Source organism: Cuculus canorus, chromosome 4 (assembly GCF_017976375.1).
Source record: "Cuculus canorus isolate bCucCan1 chromosome 4, bCucCan1.pri, whole genome shotgun sequence".
Taxonomy (NCBI): domain Eukaryota; kingdom Metazoa; phylum Chordata; class Aves; order Cuculiformes; family Cuculidae; genus Cuculus; species Cuculus canorus.
In genome coordinates this window covers 45007224-45024336 of record NC_071404.1, presented here as the reverse complement: position 1 = coordinate 45024336, position 17113 = coordinate 45007224, and the positions used below count along the sequence as shown (strand labels likewise).

The 17113-nt window shown below is 38.0% G+C and overlaps 1 protein-coding gene across 2 annotated transcripts in view; it reads left to right on the top strand.

Moving 5' to 3' along the window:
• The first annotated feature begins 544 nt into the window (after nucleotides 1-544).
• Nucleotides 545-17113, top strand: part of GLRB (glycine receptor beta) — a 61817-nt gene continuing 45248 nt past the window's right edge. For both annotated transcript variants that reach the window (XM_054065902.1, XM_054065901.1), the window contains exons 1-3: nucleotides 545-646; nucleotides 2019-2172; nucleotides 14507-14613. In XM_054065902.1, the coding sequence (XP_053921877.1) occupies nucleotides 2051-2172; nucleotides 14507-14613 (229 nt within the window). In that variant the 5' untranslated portion in view covers nucleotides 545-646; nucleotides 2019-2050. The remainder of the gene's footprint in view (nucleotides 647-2018; nucleotides 2173-14506; nucleotides 14614-17113) is intronic.

Sequence of the window (17113 nt, the reverse complement as noted above, 5' to 3'; positions counted from 1 at the left end):
GCCCCTCTCCACTAATGTTCTCCTGCCAGAGACCAGAGGATGCTTCCCCTGTATCAGCTGCTCTGCCGCACCTCCTGCCTAGAGAAAAGGAGACTGAGGGGAGACCTTATCACCATCTACAACTACATGAAAGGAGGTTATAGAGACGTGGGTGTTGGTCTCTCCTCTCAAGTCATAGGTGATAGGACTAGAGGAAACGGCCTCAAGTTGCACCGGGGAGGTTCAGATTGGACATTAGGAAAAATTTCTTCTCAGAAAAGGTTATCGGGCACCGGCACAGGCTACCCAGGGAAGTGGTTTAGTCACCATCCCCAGAGGTGTTTAAAAGGCAGGTAGATGAAGTGCTTAGGGATATGATTTAATAGTGTACAGGTCCAGTTGGTATGATGATCTCAAAGGTCTTTTCTAGCCTGGTGATTCTACGATTCAATGACCCATAGATTCAATGATTCTATGACCCATCAGCGCTCCGTCTTCCGCGGCAGGAGGGCCGGGGGACGAGGCACCAGCCCTGGCGACCCCCCTGGCTCATCCCCGTCCCCCCCGCTCTCCCAGTGCCCATGTGCGGGCGGGCGGCCACGCTCCCTGGGAGGCGCCGCGGCGCGGTACCGCACATGCTCACTGGCCGCGGAGGGCACCGTCGGAGGTAGGGGCTTTTTCCGCCGCCGGAGGAGCAGCGGTTTCGCTCCGACACGGCCTCAATACGGCCCGACACCGGAGCTCATCGCGGAGCGGGGGTGGTGCGGGGCCGCGGTGGAGCGATGAGCGCCGGGGAGCGCCGGGAAGGGGCGCGGCAGCCCCGCATCCCGCGGGCTGCAGCCTCCGCGGCCGCGTCAGGACCACGGCCAGCGCCAGCGGGGCCGGGGCTCGGGGGCGCCGCGGCGGGTCGGGGTCAGAGGGGACCCCGCTCGCCGCCTCCTCCCGCTCTGCCCCCGGTGAGCGCCGAGGTCGCTCTCTCCCCGGAGCCGGGACCGGGGCCGCGGGAGGCCGCGGAGGCCGGTGGAGGGGGGAGAGGACTGTTACCGGCAGCGGGGAGGGGCTGCTGCGGCTCCCGGGGTGGGGGGTAGCTAAAGCATCCCGGTGCCTCCCGGCGGTGGGGTTGGGTGAGGGAGCGGGGGAGACAGAAGCGGGGGGTGATCCGTAAAGAGATTTCTAAATAAATAAATAAATAAATAAAATAAAAGTGGGAAATGCGGCCAGTGCTGAAGCATCCACGAGGTTTCTTCTGGACCAAGGAAATGCCTGGGAAGTATCTGCGGGATGGGAAACAAATGGAAATTGCCATGGTGTGGTGCGGCTGTAACCAGGGGCAGGTGGGGCTGTCCCTGGCCGAACACAAACCCAGCTCTGGGGCTTTGGGTAGGTCCCTTTGCCCCTGAGAAGTTAAAATACTAAACTGAACACCGTGTAAAATAGCTCTGTATTGCAGATTCTGTTTAGTCATCTTTGCCAGGCCAAGTTAGTGCTGGCTCCGCAGCAAGAATGCTTCATGCAGTATAGTAATTTATGTTTAAATTCGGTAGATAAATTTAAATTTACAACCCCTTCTCTTCACTGGCATTGAAATTATTGCTATTTTATCTGTGCAAGGTCATAGAGGGCTTACAGTTCTCGGCCTTGCTACGTTTGTCATTTAACCATATTCCAATGCAGTCGATACAAGACACATTTGGTGAGGAATTCCGTTTCCGAGTTTCTGATCATTTTGGCTTAGGCAGCCCTTGAAGGACACCATGTTTATTTCTTAGGCACACCAGAGCAAACTTGCACTTAAATCTGTTCTTTGCTGTCATTCTCTTAACTTTGGGAAGCTGCTTGACTCTCAGAAAATTGCTTAAGTTGGTTCTATACCAGAACTACACCTCAACAGACTCTCTCTCCCGAGGCAACTAAGATCAAACTTTTTTAAAAAAACAAAATGAAAAATGAAAACATTTGTTTACTTTTTGTAGGTATGTGTTCACTTTTGCCATATCTAGTCCTATCAACATAAAATTCTTTCTTTTCCTTTGCCATAGACTGAAGTTTTCTCTGAAGCTTAACCTTCAAGATGAAGTTCTTACTAGCGATTTTCTTTTTTGTCTCATTCTCCTTATGGGTTGAAGAAGTCTATTCCAAAGAGAAGTCTTCAAAGAAAGGAAAAGGAAAAAAGAAGCAATACCTGTGTCCATCGTATGTTACTTTTTTCTTTTATTCTGTTTTATGATGGTGACCCTCTTAGTGGAATATATGTGACAATTGAAGTAGAAGATGATGCTTTCTGCTGAAAGAATGGCATTTGGGTGGGAATAGAAGGAAGAGGGTTTGACCAGCACCATAGCTAAGTTCTGAAAATGAGTGTGCTTCTTCTGCAGCAGGTCCTCTGTTTTAATGAAAGGAAAAAATCTAAGCCTTAGTAAATAATTTATTTCTTTGTGGGGAATTCCAACCCAGTGTCTTGCTATTTATGGGGTGACAGTAATATGCTCCCATAGTGCTGTGCTGTCTAGCATCATGTTGCAGGTATAGTGAGAAAAGCAAAGAGGATGCAAAGCTGTCATAGGGAAATTCAGTTTCCGGTTAGCTTAGTTCTATAAGAGAAGACTTGTTCTATACGTATTCTTACTGTGTGATGACTAAGGCTAAGGTCTTCAGCATTCTCAATCAGTGATTTACAGTACTATAGTAAGTAACTATATATACATGAAAGTACTATAACTTTCATGGAGGTGGATTAATTGTTGCTATAAAGTATGCCCTTATGGTATAATTTCTCTATAAAAACATAGAAATTCAAATCTGTGACTACCTAGCTGAATAGGTAGTGTATTCTGGACACCTCTGTTTACCTGATGTTAAAAATACTCCCTGTTTCCAGTGTTTGCCACACTTTAGGTTGTGATGCATAGTTTCATTTGTGAATGCCTTTTTTTTTGTCGTTTTCTTGGCCAGCCTTGCTCATTTTTTTAGTGTTATGGTGTAAATATCTGAGAAGATCAGTGTAATATAATAAGTTGCAAATAAGCATAGAAAAGCACTTTGACTGAAATGATAAATTTTTTTTACACAAATTTAAAAAACATTTCTTCTTTGACCATAAAAGAAGGCAACTGAAAAATGAGACTGGCTATTTAGGATTAATAGATTTTTTCCACAGAAAAGAAAAAAATAAGTAGAATAACCAGATGGAAGCAACATTTGAGTAATACTTTCTAAAGTTCTCACTCTTTTTAAATATTGACAGTGGTGTTTACTGCTAACCCCAAATTCTTGGAAAGTTTCTATATATGGTCAGTGGTTTTGTTCCGTTTTTATGTCAAACATAAAAAATTAGAGGTATCTTTTGATCCGAATACATTAATATAGAAATCTCAAATGTGATCATGACTCAACTGAAGTGACCCCTACCATTCTATCCCCTTTGAAAAGCTGAGCTCCGTATGGAACTTCTGGTCTGAGCTATTGTGAGGATTTGTAGCAAGGAGACAATGTCATAGATCCTAGGACAGATATAAGCACTGAAGTCCTCAGAAAGTGAGTTGCACAGCTGGGACCTGAATTCAGATCTTCTGCGGTCTCATTGAAGCAGCCAGCATTTCCCTCCTGTTCTTGACTTGGCTATATTTCAAAACACTGATTTCATTTTATCTTCATAAATTGGTGGATTTTTTTTGTTGCTGTTTTTCTCTTAAGCACACTATTTGTTGGTACTCTGTTCTTTTTGTTACCAGTTAACATTAAGTATGATGTCATTTGTCACTGATATACTTGAAAAGCACTGAATGAGCGCTATAGTTTTCAAAATGATACTTTTACATTCCAGCCAGTTGAAGCTTTCTGCAAAAATACTAGCGGAATCTGTTATTTGTCTCAAGTATCCTGCATGCAGTGTTGCTAGCTAGAATTAATTGCTGTAGCATTAAGCCCTGTTGGATTTTCTCAATAAGGAACAAATTGTCTTTCTTGGCTGAAGTTCACAGCTTGAGGGACAACCACTTATAGTAGCAGGATTGCAGGATGGCTGTTTGTGTGGCTGGCACCTAGAAGACCTCTCATGTGAATGAGCAATGAAAGTCAGTTCTGCAAAAAAAGTACCCAATGCTCTCGTAACTTAGACTTTCACAAAACTTATTTACTTGGTGGCACTCTGCATTATAAAAGAGGTTGCCTACTCTTAGAAAATATTTTCCTGTGGGAAAAAAAGTAAGGAATCTTCCCTCAGAGACAAGCCAAAACACAATGAAGTGGAGTGGGAATTAAGTGACACCGTAAGGATTGGTGAAAAATAGTCTCAAAGGAAGTAAACTGATGAAAAATTTACTAGTAAAGCACAAAAGAAATCATTTAGAAGAATGGAGCATATAGTTTTTAAAGAAACTGACAGGATTTTACATAATTTATAAAATTGAAGAGTACAAATTCCTAATAAAAATAAAAATTTACTACAAAATCTTACTCTAATTTTCATTTGCATTGGCTACTAGTGCAATAAAATTCCAAGCTTAATTGTAATGAAATACTGCATTTTGTTTCCTTACAACATGTGAAATGCTAAACTTTACCTCCTCAAGAGAACAGAAAAACACAGTAGTCTCTAGAAGGAACAGTCTTGTTTTTTACAAACTTTTTAATGAAATTCAGATATATGCAAATCATCTTCCAGGAAAGATTTATGCTGAACCTCATGTTACTACTTGAATTCCTTAGTTTGATGTTAAGAGATGAATGCTTGTAAGACTGACTTGGGACATTATCATGGATTTGTTTGTGTGAAAACTGCGCATAGTTGAACTTTTCCTCTTCTGGCTTTCCAGAATACAAGCCCTTCCCCCAAAGCGTCCCTCTGTCATGAAATTAATTACTATTAGAATAAGTTGAAAGCAAGCTGATTGGAAAGCCTGTAAGTTCATTATTTTCTCATAAAAAGATATTTACTTCCTTCTATTAGGAGAATTCTACTTTGCATCTTAGAGAAAAAAATCCTACTTTTGATTATTCATAACACCGTTATTTCTCAGTGCATTGTGTGATAGTGGCTGAACTGGCTATCTTATTATTCATTTATTTCTGAAACTGTTTTTCCCAGCTTTTTTTATCGAGGAATTTCTAGAAGCTTAATCACTTCGTTCTTATTTTGATTTAATTCTTGCTCAGAACAGATGTAAGATTTCACATCTTATATTTAGCTCATTTTCTTTCTTACCTCAGGCTTTGCAACTGAGACATAAAGTAATTATACTTATGTCTGATTCTGAATGTTCATTGGTTAACAAAGAAATTGATATATTAAGCCTAAAATCTTATATTAGAGAGTATTGCAGCGTGAATCCGAGAAGCTGACTTTCACAGGTGCATAATGCAATAACATATTAACACTTTAGTGTAACAAAACTCTTGCCTTTTTTCTCCATTGAAAATATTAAAAAAACCCAACAGGTCTGCATCTTCAAGAAAAAAATTAAGAATGTTGTGGATTGGACTCTTCTGGTTACAAAACTTACTTATTACTCACTATACTGAATACAGATTACTTCTATACAGCTACTGATGGATTTAGTTACTAAAACTCTTGATTGTAGACTACCAATCAGCTGCAATCTCTCTGTTACTTCTTATTAACTTCTTCATAATTCTTCATAATACCTGTTTCTGGTAAATGTTGGATACTGAGCTGTTACTTTTTCTAAGAGCAGTACTGAAAAATTATTTTCCTTTTGCTAGGCAAATAAATACTTCAGTTATTTTATGATGTTCAAGCTTCTGCTGTTATCACCACAGTTCTTAATAGCCTAGAAGGTTTCTCCTCAAACGAGGCGTTCGCTAGAAAAATTAAATCTAAGGAAAAGGAAAATAGGTTATGATGGTGTTCTAGAAGGCGTAGAGATGTAAGAGTGTCAAATAGCAACTAACAAAACCAATTATGACTGTGCTTATAACCACAACCATCCCTATTAATTATAGTTTTACTATGACTCAGCTGTTCACTTTCACAGTGTTCACTTCTGAAGATCCCACAGCATCTCTAGTGCTGCATCAACGCCAAGAGCATAACCTTAATCACTAGATCTCATTCTTTTGTCTGGATATCAAGACTGTGCTTCTAAAATAGTGTCACTCCTCACCTTTATGTGTTTTTTCGCATGGAGATTTGTATCCATGTAGATGATTAACTAAATACCGTACAATATCTATAGAGACTTTTCTACCCACAAAACAGAATTATAAATCATATTTTGGCTTGTATTCAATAAAGCATATCAGCTACTTCAGAAACTGTGAAATGGCCCTCTAAGCCTTCCAGAAAACATGGCTTGTGCCATCTGCCGGGGCAGAAGCTTAGAAAGGTCACAGATGCCAAGGTTCAATCAACAGCTTCTTTCAAAAAATAACAACAGAAGACAGTGGAACTAGGGAATAAAGCCTTTGAAGTGTTTAAAACATAGTTGTATGAAAGCCTGCCCTAAAATTTCTCTTGGTTTACTGTCAGCTTCTGACACGCTGTTTTCATGAAGACTAAATTGGACATTCAAAGTATGTCTTGAATCCTGAATCCTTTCCACCTTCCCATAGACAAGGACTTTTTTTAATTATATCAAACATTTGGATATTTTCTATATGTAATACATAATCATCCCCAAAATGTAAATGATGGAAAAGTAGAATCATGTCTGTCTTCATTTCCATCTCATAGAAGATATAAGATTATAGTTGTAAACATTTGCATTTGTAGGTATTATGAGAGAATTGATACAGTTTGTGGGAGAAGATTAAATGAAGTTGAAAGAAAAGCCTGAATTTCATTGTGGAGGCAGTTACATCTAAAACTCAGTCTGAAGATAAGTACATTGCAAAGCCCAGGTCTGGTTCCTATAAAAATTCTTCTGCCCCATAGTAACAGCAGTTGGTCAATGGTTTAATTGTTCTGTAGCATGTAACTCTGATGGAAAGCTGAGATCCCACACAGATAGATCCACATTCCAGGAGGTTCAGGAATTTGTTTTCAGAGTGGATAAACGTGCTGGGGCATAAAAGATAAAGCTATATAAGCAAAACCTAAGTTATCTTGTAAAACAGTATTTAAGCATGGTAGGCTGGTTCTTGTTCAGTAATTCTCCCTCTCAGTGAGCACCGTGTTCTCCATTCAGAACACCGTACTGATGAGACACTACAATTGTGTGTAAAGTTACAGATTTTGTATTCCGTATTCAGCCTCCAGACTGAGAAAATACTTGGATCTGCAGGTTAAATTGCACCCTCTAAACCTATGCAAGGTTTAGATTTTTCCTATATGCAAGGAAAACCATAGGACTAAATTTTGTTCTCAGTTCCACCAAGTGGATCTTTGAAAGACAAATCGCATAGAATGCATGTCCGCTTCTATCACCATACAAGGTAGTTAGATTTTACTAAGATCTGTGAATTATTTTACTACTTACTTCATTTAGAAAAAAGACTGGGACATGGAACTGATGGACATAAATTATCTTTAAAGTCTGTAGTTCTGCGTAAACATCTGGATGCTGATTGTGTTTCATATCTGCATGCGATATTGGGACACAACAGGATGCCAGTTATGCCGAAAGGTCTCTTAGGTGGTGACTTTGGTAGGATGAAGAGTTGCCTAAGCTGGGAGAAACAAGCTAACTTTAGGAATGGAAGAACAATTAGTTTGCTGTAAGCAGTACTAGTCAAGCTGGTTGAAGTACCATACTAACCTGCTTGTACTGCTTTAGGTGCTGTCACCTCTGTGGTGGGCAGAGGAATCAGTTTGCTTTCTTCAAACTTAGAGAATGATAAGAAGGTCCTTTAGATTACCATATAAACACTGCTTAAGGTGTCCAACTACAGCAAAGTTGAATGTGATCCCCAAAGCTGGACTGAGAGCTTTCTGATTGTAGTAGTTCAACCCTAGCCAGCAACCAAAAACCCCACAGATCCTTACTCTCCCTCTCTCTACCTTAGAGTGGGATGGGGGAAAAAATAAAACTCATGGGTTGGGATAAAGACAGTTTGATCAGATGGCAAAGGAAAATAAAATAATAGTAGTAGTAGTAGTAACAGAATACACAAAATGAGTGCTACAGAGTGCAATTGCTTGCCTCCTGTTGACCAGTGCCCAGTCTGTCCCCTGAGCAGCAATCACAGTGCATTGGCCAACAACCACCAGTTCCTATACTAAGCATGCCATCACATTGTATGAGATATTCCTTTGGCCAGCTGGGTCAGCTGTCCTGGCTATACTCTCTCCCAGCTTCTTGTGCACCTCCTTACTGGCAAATCATGAGAAATTGAAGTCTTTGACTTAGTGCAAGAACTACTTAGCAACAAATAAAACATCAGTGTGTTATTGACATTATTCTTACAACAAATCCAAAACACAGCAGTATACAAGATGTGTGAGTACCTCCCATATGAGGACAGGTTGAGAGAGTTGGGGTTTTTTGGCCTGGAGAAGGCTCCAAGGAGACCTTATAGCGACCTTACAGTACATGAAGGGGGTTACAAGAAAGCTGAGAGGTACTGTTTACAAAGGTGTGAAGGGACAGGACTAGAGGGAATGGCTATATATTGGAGAGGGGAAGATTTAGACTAGACATAAGGAGGAAATTCATCTCAATGAGGGTGATGAGGCACTGGAATGGGTTGCCGAGGGAAGCTGTGAATGCCCCATCCCTGGAAGTGTTCACGGCTCGGTTGGATGGGGCTTTGGGCAGCCTGATCTAGTGGGAGGTGTCCCTCCCCATGGCAATGGAGTTGGAATTAGATGGTCTTTAAGGTCCCTTGCAACTCAAACTGTTCTATGATTCTATGATACTAGGAAGAAAATTAATTCTATCTCAACCAAACCCAGAGACAGACATGGACAAAAGTGGTGACACTAACTGAGCTATTCACACCACCCAGTTTCAGGAGGGTTGCTTACACACCCACGCTATGTTCTTTTGTCTATCTACCGTAGGAGCTGAAAGATGAGTTGTTTCAGCCCCACAACTCAGGGTGCCCAATGGTTTCTGTTTCAAATTCCATTGTGAAGAACCTTTCTCTTTGTTCACCACACTACATTACCCCCAAATTTAGTCATTGAAGTTACATTTCTAATTTTAGGTGTTTAGCTGTCAACTGCATTTGTAAGGGTATATAAACAGTTCTTCAGAGTTCCATAGTTTTAATGCAATTTGAGTGATGTCACTTTGCATTGGAGGCATCATAATTATTCTTACTAATAACAGAAATGTCACTCGATTTAGTTTGAATATGTAGCTATTAAGCATACTAGAGAGCACTCAGAAGAATTATACAGTATCTTGTTGATTGGTATTAACCTGGGTTTATACTTTGATGTACTGCGTACAGAGAATGAAATGCCTGCAAATCAGAACACTGATAGTTTATATCAGGGAAATGATACTAACAATATATTGTGAGATGATAGATATTGTGTATCCCAAAACTTCTTTTTATCTTTCTGTGATATACACTGCTGTTTTATATGACTAAAATGTCACTTTCCATAACATATATTAGGTAAACCATACTAAAATCTGTTGTTTCAGCATTGTGTAGGATATCTTGTCAGAGATAACTGAACTGTATGAGTTGGTACATATATTTTTATCCATCAGGCAGTAATCTAGAACTATTCAAAGGCAAAGCTTAATGCTAGTTTATCCAAGCTATGCACTCTGAACAAACAGCAACAATATAATAAGTATGCTCCCTGACTGCCTGAACTGCAATGTATTTATAAGATGGCATGTAAATATATGCCTTTGATATGTATCTTTATTTTCCTGATTGTCATGCCCTAAGTAAAAAGTATATTCATGTTCTCATCTAAAATTAGAGATTCTTCAGCATAATGAGATCTCAAGACTAGGCATCAGGGCAATAGTTTAATTAATATAATAGCAAAGGTTCTTATTCCCACTTGTGTACAATATAGCTTAAATTCTTTTCTCCAATTATCCTCCTATAGTGCTGCATGTGATAAGGTCTCCTTGTGACTTCAGTGCGCTCTGAGATACTAAATGTCATGATAACCTATAGAGATATAATCTCCTCTGACACATTTGCCTAGCACAAATGTAAGGAAGCGATATGCATTTCAAATCAAGTATAATATGTTTTTCCTTTTGTCATGCATATCTACTTATCTGAACTTCTGGATTTTGATTAGTGAATTATGAAAATAGTTTTCCTTTGTTATCAAATGAAAATGTTAATCACATTCTTCAAAGGCAGTGATAAAATGTGTAGAGCTGCAGTGGAGGAGGACATGGGCACCTTACTAGATAACCTGTGAAATACAGTATTTAAAGTCATACCTTTAGTCATCAATAATAGCAAAAGTAACCTCCCAAAGACTGGAGAGAAGCCAGCCATATCGCACAGAGATGTTATACCAAAAGACTACTTATACTTTGTTTTCTTTCTGGCTTTTGAGGACACTGTTTGTAGAAGTGAGAACATTTTTGGGAAAACTGTTTGTTTTTCCCCTTTTTTTCAGAAATAGAGAAAATACACATTTTTTTCCCCCAAAAAATTACTTATGCAACATTTTTCATAAGGCAATTTCTAGCTTTACTATTACTTGCTTTTAAAATCCCTTTATAGCAACTGTGAGGCTTATGTTGCCTTACGCTTTGTTTGGTATTCACTGTGTCTCGATTAGAACTGAACAGTTACTGTGAAGAATGCTGCTGCTTTTGCATTTCCTAATTCTTTCCAGTAGCTCTGTATGCATTCAATACAAGTTGAAATAAAGGTATTAAAATCACAACACATGCCACAGCCGATAGAATTCTAAAGGAAATCTTAGGCTCGTTATCAGCATTTCACAAATGTGAAAATTGTAGGTTGAATAAGAACGTTCTCAATTCATGTGACTGTCGTTATTTGAGAGTCAGATGGCCTTTAGCAAGTTGGAGTGCTGCTGCTTCTAGGAAGAGAAATCTCAGCTCAAGTTCTTTTTCTCTTACATAGTTATTTACCTGTCATTAATACCATTAAGTAGGGGTGGTGTTGACTTTAGGTCAATATTGCTGTGGCATGAATTGTCCCAGCCTGTTTCTCCAAGCTCCTAACCCATTCCATTCACTGTTCTGTTAAGTCATTGTGCTCGTCTGTCACTCTGAAAGTGATGTAATCTCTTAATTCACCAAGAGCTACACATATAATTTATTGATTTGCTGGTGAAATTTAGGCATTTTGATTAGTAAGGCTCTCTAAGGGAAATGCCATCCTTGTGACACTGTTTAGTCACTTCAGTGTGGTTTGGTAATGGTAGATCCATGACAGCATGCTGTAAAAGATCAGAGTGAAAATACACCTGCTACTCAGCAAAGCTTTTTTTCCAGCATCTATTTCAACCACTTCATTCAAAGTCACCTCTAAAAGACAGCAATTTCTGACACTATGTGCTTCTACTCCCAACTCAAACCAGCCAATGTTGTTGTGTTTCATTAGATTCTTATATAAACGAGGATAAACATGTGTGCATTACACTTGTGTAAGTTCAAAAATACTACCCAACAACCTATGGAAGATGTGTTCATGATGCTCTTTATCAGAAAGCAGTGTGGCCACCCATTCTTCATCTCATCACTGTCTTCCCAGTGTAGTGAATTTCCTTTGCCTAATTCATGGTTGACCTTCTAACAAACAGCCTGAACAGATATTTGTAATAACCTTAATCTGCAGTGCAACTCAGATCTCACAGAACTACTGCTTTATTCCTCTTCCTTGAATAGCCAAATAAACCTGTCAGCTATACTTTGCTTTCATTTGCTGTTTGATGCTCACTCATTTAATTTCTCAGGCTTTTTTCCTATTTTCCTCATTGAGTTTTACGAGCATCTGTATTTAATTTATGTGTCCATGTTATGCTGTGTAGTTCAGATTACCATCACCACTATTTAATGAACTTCTTTGTATATCCATAGCAGAAATTTAGAGAAAATAAGATTTAGGTTTGTTCATCGGCTTTTGTTTGGTTTTGTTTTGATATTTCATTAATACTGGGCATACGTGATGTAGAAAGAAATTGTATTGCTTGTATTAAAGAGACTCTCCTTCTATAAATATAATTTCTATAGGCATCTGATGTAGATGTTTTAGATCTCAAGATGTGCAACTTGCAAGGAAGCAACATCATATCTTTTCGTATCAGACAGAATACAGTGTACAGTGTTTGCCTGCCTTTTAGATAGTTAAATGAACATTCTTTTCTGTCTTGTTGCTGCTACAAAGTGGAAAATAATAATCTAAACACTTAATGATTTCCTATGTCAAGTTAGTGGTAACTGCATAAAAAGCATACAAGCTGGTTTATGATATTTCTGTAACAACTTATTCATTGGTAAAGGTCATCACTGAAAACTGAACACAAGTATAAAAATGACAGGAATAAATTAGTTCTTTTGCATAGTGACCAGAATACAAATCAAATATAAAAAGCCATATACATAACGCTGGGAGAGTTGTTTGAAAGTGAATTTATCAACTTTTCAAAGGGGTTAGAACATCTATTGCAATTTAATAGCTCTGTTATTAAAATAGCAGAAGTTTGTTTTACACAGAGTAAGGGCCTACTAGTGGAAATTAACATTCGCTACTAAAAGTAAAAAATTCCTTGTTTCATTAGTGGTCCATTTATCTCTGGATAGAACAAGTCGTTCACCTTTGCAGTTGTTAAATCTGCCAACAGTTTTAGTGTGTTTGCAGTAGATGGGTGGGGAGTTAAATACTGCAGCCACTTAAAGCTGCTCCATGCTTTTTTCTTGTCTTGTATGTTATAAAGTGTACTCATGTACACACACTTTTTGGTAGCTCCATCTTGGGTATCCTTCAGAAATCATATTAATCCTGCTAGGAACTTGTAAGGTGTCTGAAATTTCAAGGAGAACTGGATGGCTATTTGCTGTCTTAGCTGAGTTGGTGGACTTTTCTCCCTTGTGTATAACAGCAAACAAATACAAGCAAATAGTTGAACAGATGTTGTTAATTTGCTCCTGTTGTTTCCCTTATGGTTTCAAACAGTTGATTTTAAAGACGAGGTCATCCATAAAGGCTCTGAAAGGGCTAGTATCTGGTCCCATCTCCAGTTTTCAATCAAATACTGATCTCATGCACTGATGGTAGCTATTTATGAATTAATTAATTAATTTTCCAGTAGTCATTAAGGAAGAAGCTGAACAGGTGCTACTATAATCAGGTATCTTAAAAATGAAGAGATCTGATATACAACTTTTTTTTTTTTTTTTACAAAGAAAAAACAAACCAAAAAAACTGTCCGAAAGTATTTTGGAAAGTTCATATTTTATTCAATAAATGATAAATGTTTGAATAATGTAGCAGTCCCAGGGGATGTGAAGGAGACTGAAGGATGAAAGGAAAACTAGCAGTGAACCAAGGTGTTATAAAGAATAACCCATAGGTCTATCAAGCTGACACTGATACGGGAAAGAATGCTGAAAACCAGAAATTACACAGGGTAGAGGAGGCAACAGCAGCTGATAGTGATTACAGAAAGCATATAGGCAATAAACAGAATAATTTTTTAAATTACGTTCATACATTTGTTTGCTGGAGGTAACTGTTGATATCTATGACTTATGCCTCTGTAGGGTATTTGTCTTATTTTTACATGGCATCTTGCTTACTAAATTATAATAACAAAAAGTCAGCAGAGTAGTCTTCGTAAAATGGATGGAAAAGTGATTACAAGACAGGATTCAAAATTGGAAAACATCACCGAATGGGTTCTACAAACCATGTAGAAATTCATTTACATGACATTATCAGCCTACTAGGTGCATAAAGTACATGGGATGGGGACTCTCATGGCTTTTTGCTGCACTCAGTATAATGTTTCACTTGTAGCTACATTTGCCTGTCACAGAATCTTTTTATTTTTAGCACTGGTTTTAGTTTAACACCCAACACAATAACAACAAGGCAAATGAGGAAATTTGACTTCCCCCTACAAAAGCAAAGGAGAATCCAAGGCCATGTTTCCCATAACAAAGCTTTTATTAGCACTTGACAAGAAGAATATGCAGTGGCTCCAGCTCTGGGTGGAATAGCTGGCACTGGCATGGAAGAGCAGAGGACTGCCAAAAGCCACTGCATGGTTTGGCACTTACGAAGTGGCTGTCAGTTTACTTACATTCCTAATCTGACAATCACTAAAAATAGTTCAGGTGGCTGCTTTCTACTAGTGAAGAAATCATGTCCCTCTGGGTATTTATATTGGAGGGAAGGGGACAGTTAGTAAAATGCAGTTTGTTTACTTCCAAGTTTACAGTTAAGAGTATACAGGAGAGCTTTCATATTTGTTATAGTTTCTTGAAAAACACCGAAGCATCACAATGAAAAAAAGACTACATACGGTGGAACTTGAAAATAGTGAACATATTTCGCTCATGGCACGGCATTTATGGCATGACTTTAAAATTACTTAAGTTTCAGAGCTTAACACAATAATTGTTTCTGTCTTAATAGCAACTAATGCACTTTTTTTTTACAGCCAGCAATCAGCTGAAGACCTTGCAAGAGTACCTGTCAATTCCACCAGCAATATCTTGAATAGGCTATTGCTCAGTTATGATCCGAGGATAAGGCCTAATTTCAAAGGTTTGTCAGATATTTCAACTTCTTTTTAATTGTTGGAATTTAGCTTTTGCTCTTTTCACAAACAGAAAATTTGTATTGAGATAATGTTCACAACCGAAATACTGTTGGGTTTTTTTTTTAAATGGAAATTTCACTAGTGTGAAACTGCAGATAATATTCACCCTTTCAAGCTGAAAGATAATATGATAGGATTTAATTATCATAATGTGATGCATTACTATAGCTATTGCTATTGCTATTGCTATTGCTATTGCTATTACTATTACTATTACTATTACTATTACTATTACTATTTAATATTTAATATTAAAGATTTTTTAAAATATAATTTCATTTCATAGAAAAAGTTTTAAAAATGTCTTTGTATCCCTAGATTTTAGTTAGTCTTTAGTAATACCACTGCTTTACAGCATTTTACAAGATCAAAATTCTCTACAGTCATCTTTCAAGATGACTTTGCTAAAATTGGTATCAGTATCACTATTTGGAAACCATACAGTTATTAGATACTTTAAAGAAATGTTAGTAATACATCTATGCACTCTGGGTTTTCAGATGGTTAATGAATTTAAACACATTCTCTGACTTTAAATCATCTCCCCAGTAGTCAAATGTTGTAGGAATCTTTCATGTAGGCAAATGTAATTTCCTTATATATGCAGAAAAGGTTGAAATATGTATTCTCTGCAAAACCTCTAATAATTCATAGAGCTATAGGTTACACTTTCCAGGAATCAGAATATTTCCTTTCTGGAAAAAGACAAACAATTTTATTACACTACAGACACTGTAGTTTACGTCGATCAGTTCTTTCATTTTAGAATTTACATTTAATTAGATGCACATTACGAGATATTTTAACATGCATGTCAATAGTATGAGAAATTTGGAAATCTATAATTTTTATTGAGCTTTTGAAAAAAAAAGTTTTATGAACGTGTTAAACTTGGTTTGAAAGAAGTGTCCTAGTTCCTTCTTATTCTCTGTAGTATTATATTTATGTTTTCAGTACTGAGCCTTGTCACAAAGAATAACCGTCCGGCCTCTGCTCTACCTGTTCTTCAGCATGATCAGCTTGTAATCACAAAGCATGTTGCAGATTTCTTTGTATTTTTGATAAGCCTGCTGGCAGTCTGGCAAGAATCAAGGCGGACAGAAAAAGGAGGATATGTAATGCTAACTCACAGGGAGGTGGAAGAAAAAAGAACATTTTCTGACAAGTGGTTTGCCCATGTTAAAACATTCCTCACGCATGAGTGATTTTCTTGGATGGCACTTCCTATTCAAATCTGGGAGAGATAGTACACTCTTGGTTACTAGTGATGAGGTGGATGCTCTGTCACACGTATCAGGCACTAAATAAAGTGTGCTTGTTGCATAACCAAACCCATCACACTTAACTGGTCTCATTTAAAAAAAAAAAAGACCAAAAAATCAAAAGCAAACCACAAACTGGTTTAACTGAAAAAAATGAAATCTTAGTGTCTTATCTTAGTGACTTTCTAGTGAACCAAGAGAATGAGTTTGAATTTATGTATTAAATGTACACCAAAATATTTTATGCAGGCAAGCAAGCTGTTAGATGAGGCATATATTACTTCACATTGTATTCACTCTGTCAAAATAGTCTTCACATATTCTTATGTCTCTCTTTTTCTGAAAATAGAAAGAAACTCACTGAATTTAATATTTGTAATGGTGTAAATGAGATCAGATACATGCATCTACTGTACTTACTGACACTCTCAACATATAGGTGCTAAATGAAACTAACGGACCATAATTAGTTCGCACAACCATCAGGCCACTTCTCCATGCTTCATGATAACTCTGTTAACACCAGATTAATGACTGCCAATCAATTCCCACAGGGTGACAGAGGGCAGATGTAGCAGCTGTCACACTAGCCCTCTTCAACTACAGGAATCCTGGCTGTGGAAAAAGAGGACAAAAAACCAGGCCATCTTAATATCTTTATAGCTACTGGCTTCTAGAATTCCTTCTTGTCAAATTGGTGACCATTGCAAAATGGAGCAGCTTTCCAGCTCTCTTGCACCAAGGCTAAACAGCTGTGAAAGCTGCATTCAACAATTTTTATCTACCTGTATTCATATTTTGCAGTTATATACTTGACTTGCACAAAGAAGTATCCTCTTACAATGTAAGTAAATGTCTCATCATAAATCATGAACAGGTAATTTGGATTGATAGATCATCATTATGGCCTTGACGGTTAAAAGTGCCCACTGCTAGAAATGTGAATTACCTCTATCCATTACACTGTGTGGAAAAGTAACACTAAGTTGAGCATTCCGTGATAACAGAAAATCATGGAATCTGAAAATTATTCACACTTATGGGCTGTGAAATGCTTTAAACTTAGCGCTCTGGACTAGGGATTTCTTTTTCTGTTTTCTTATGACTAGACTGAAAAGATTTTTTGTAACGTCTGTTGGCTTTCAATGGAAATAGATTAGGTAACAGATTTTGAAAACTGTGT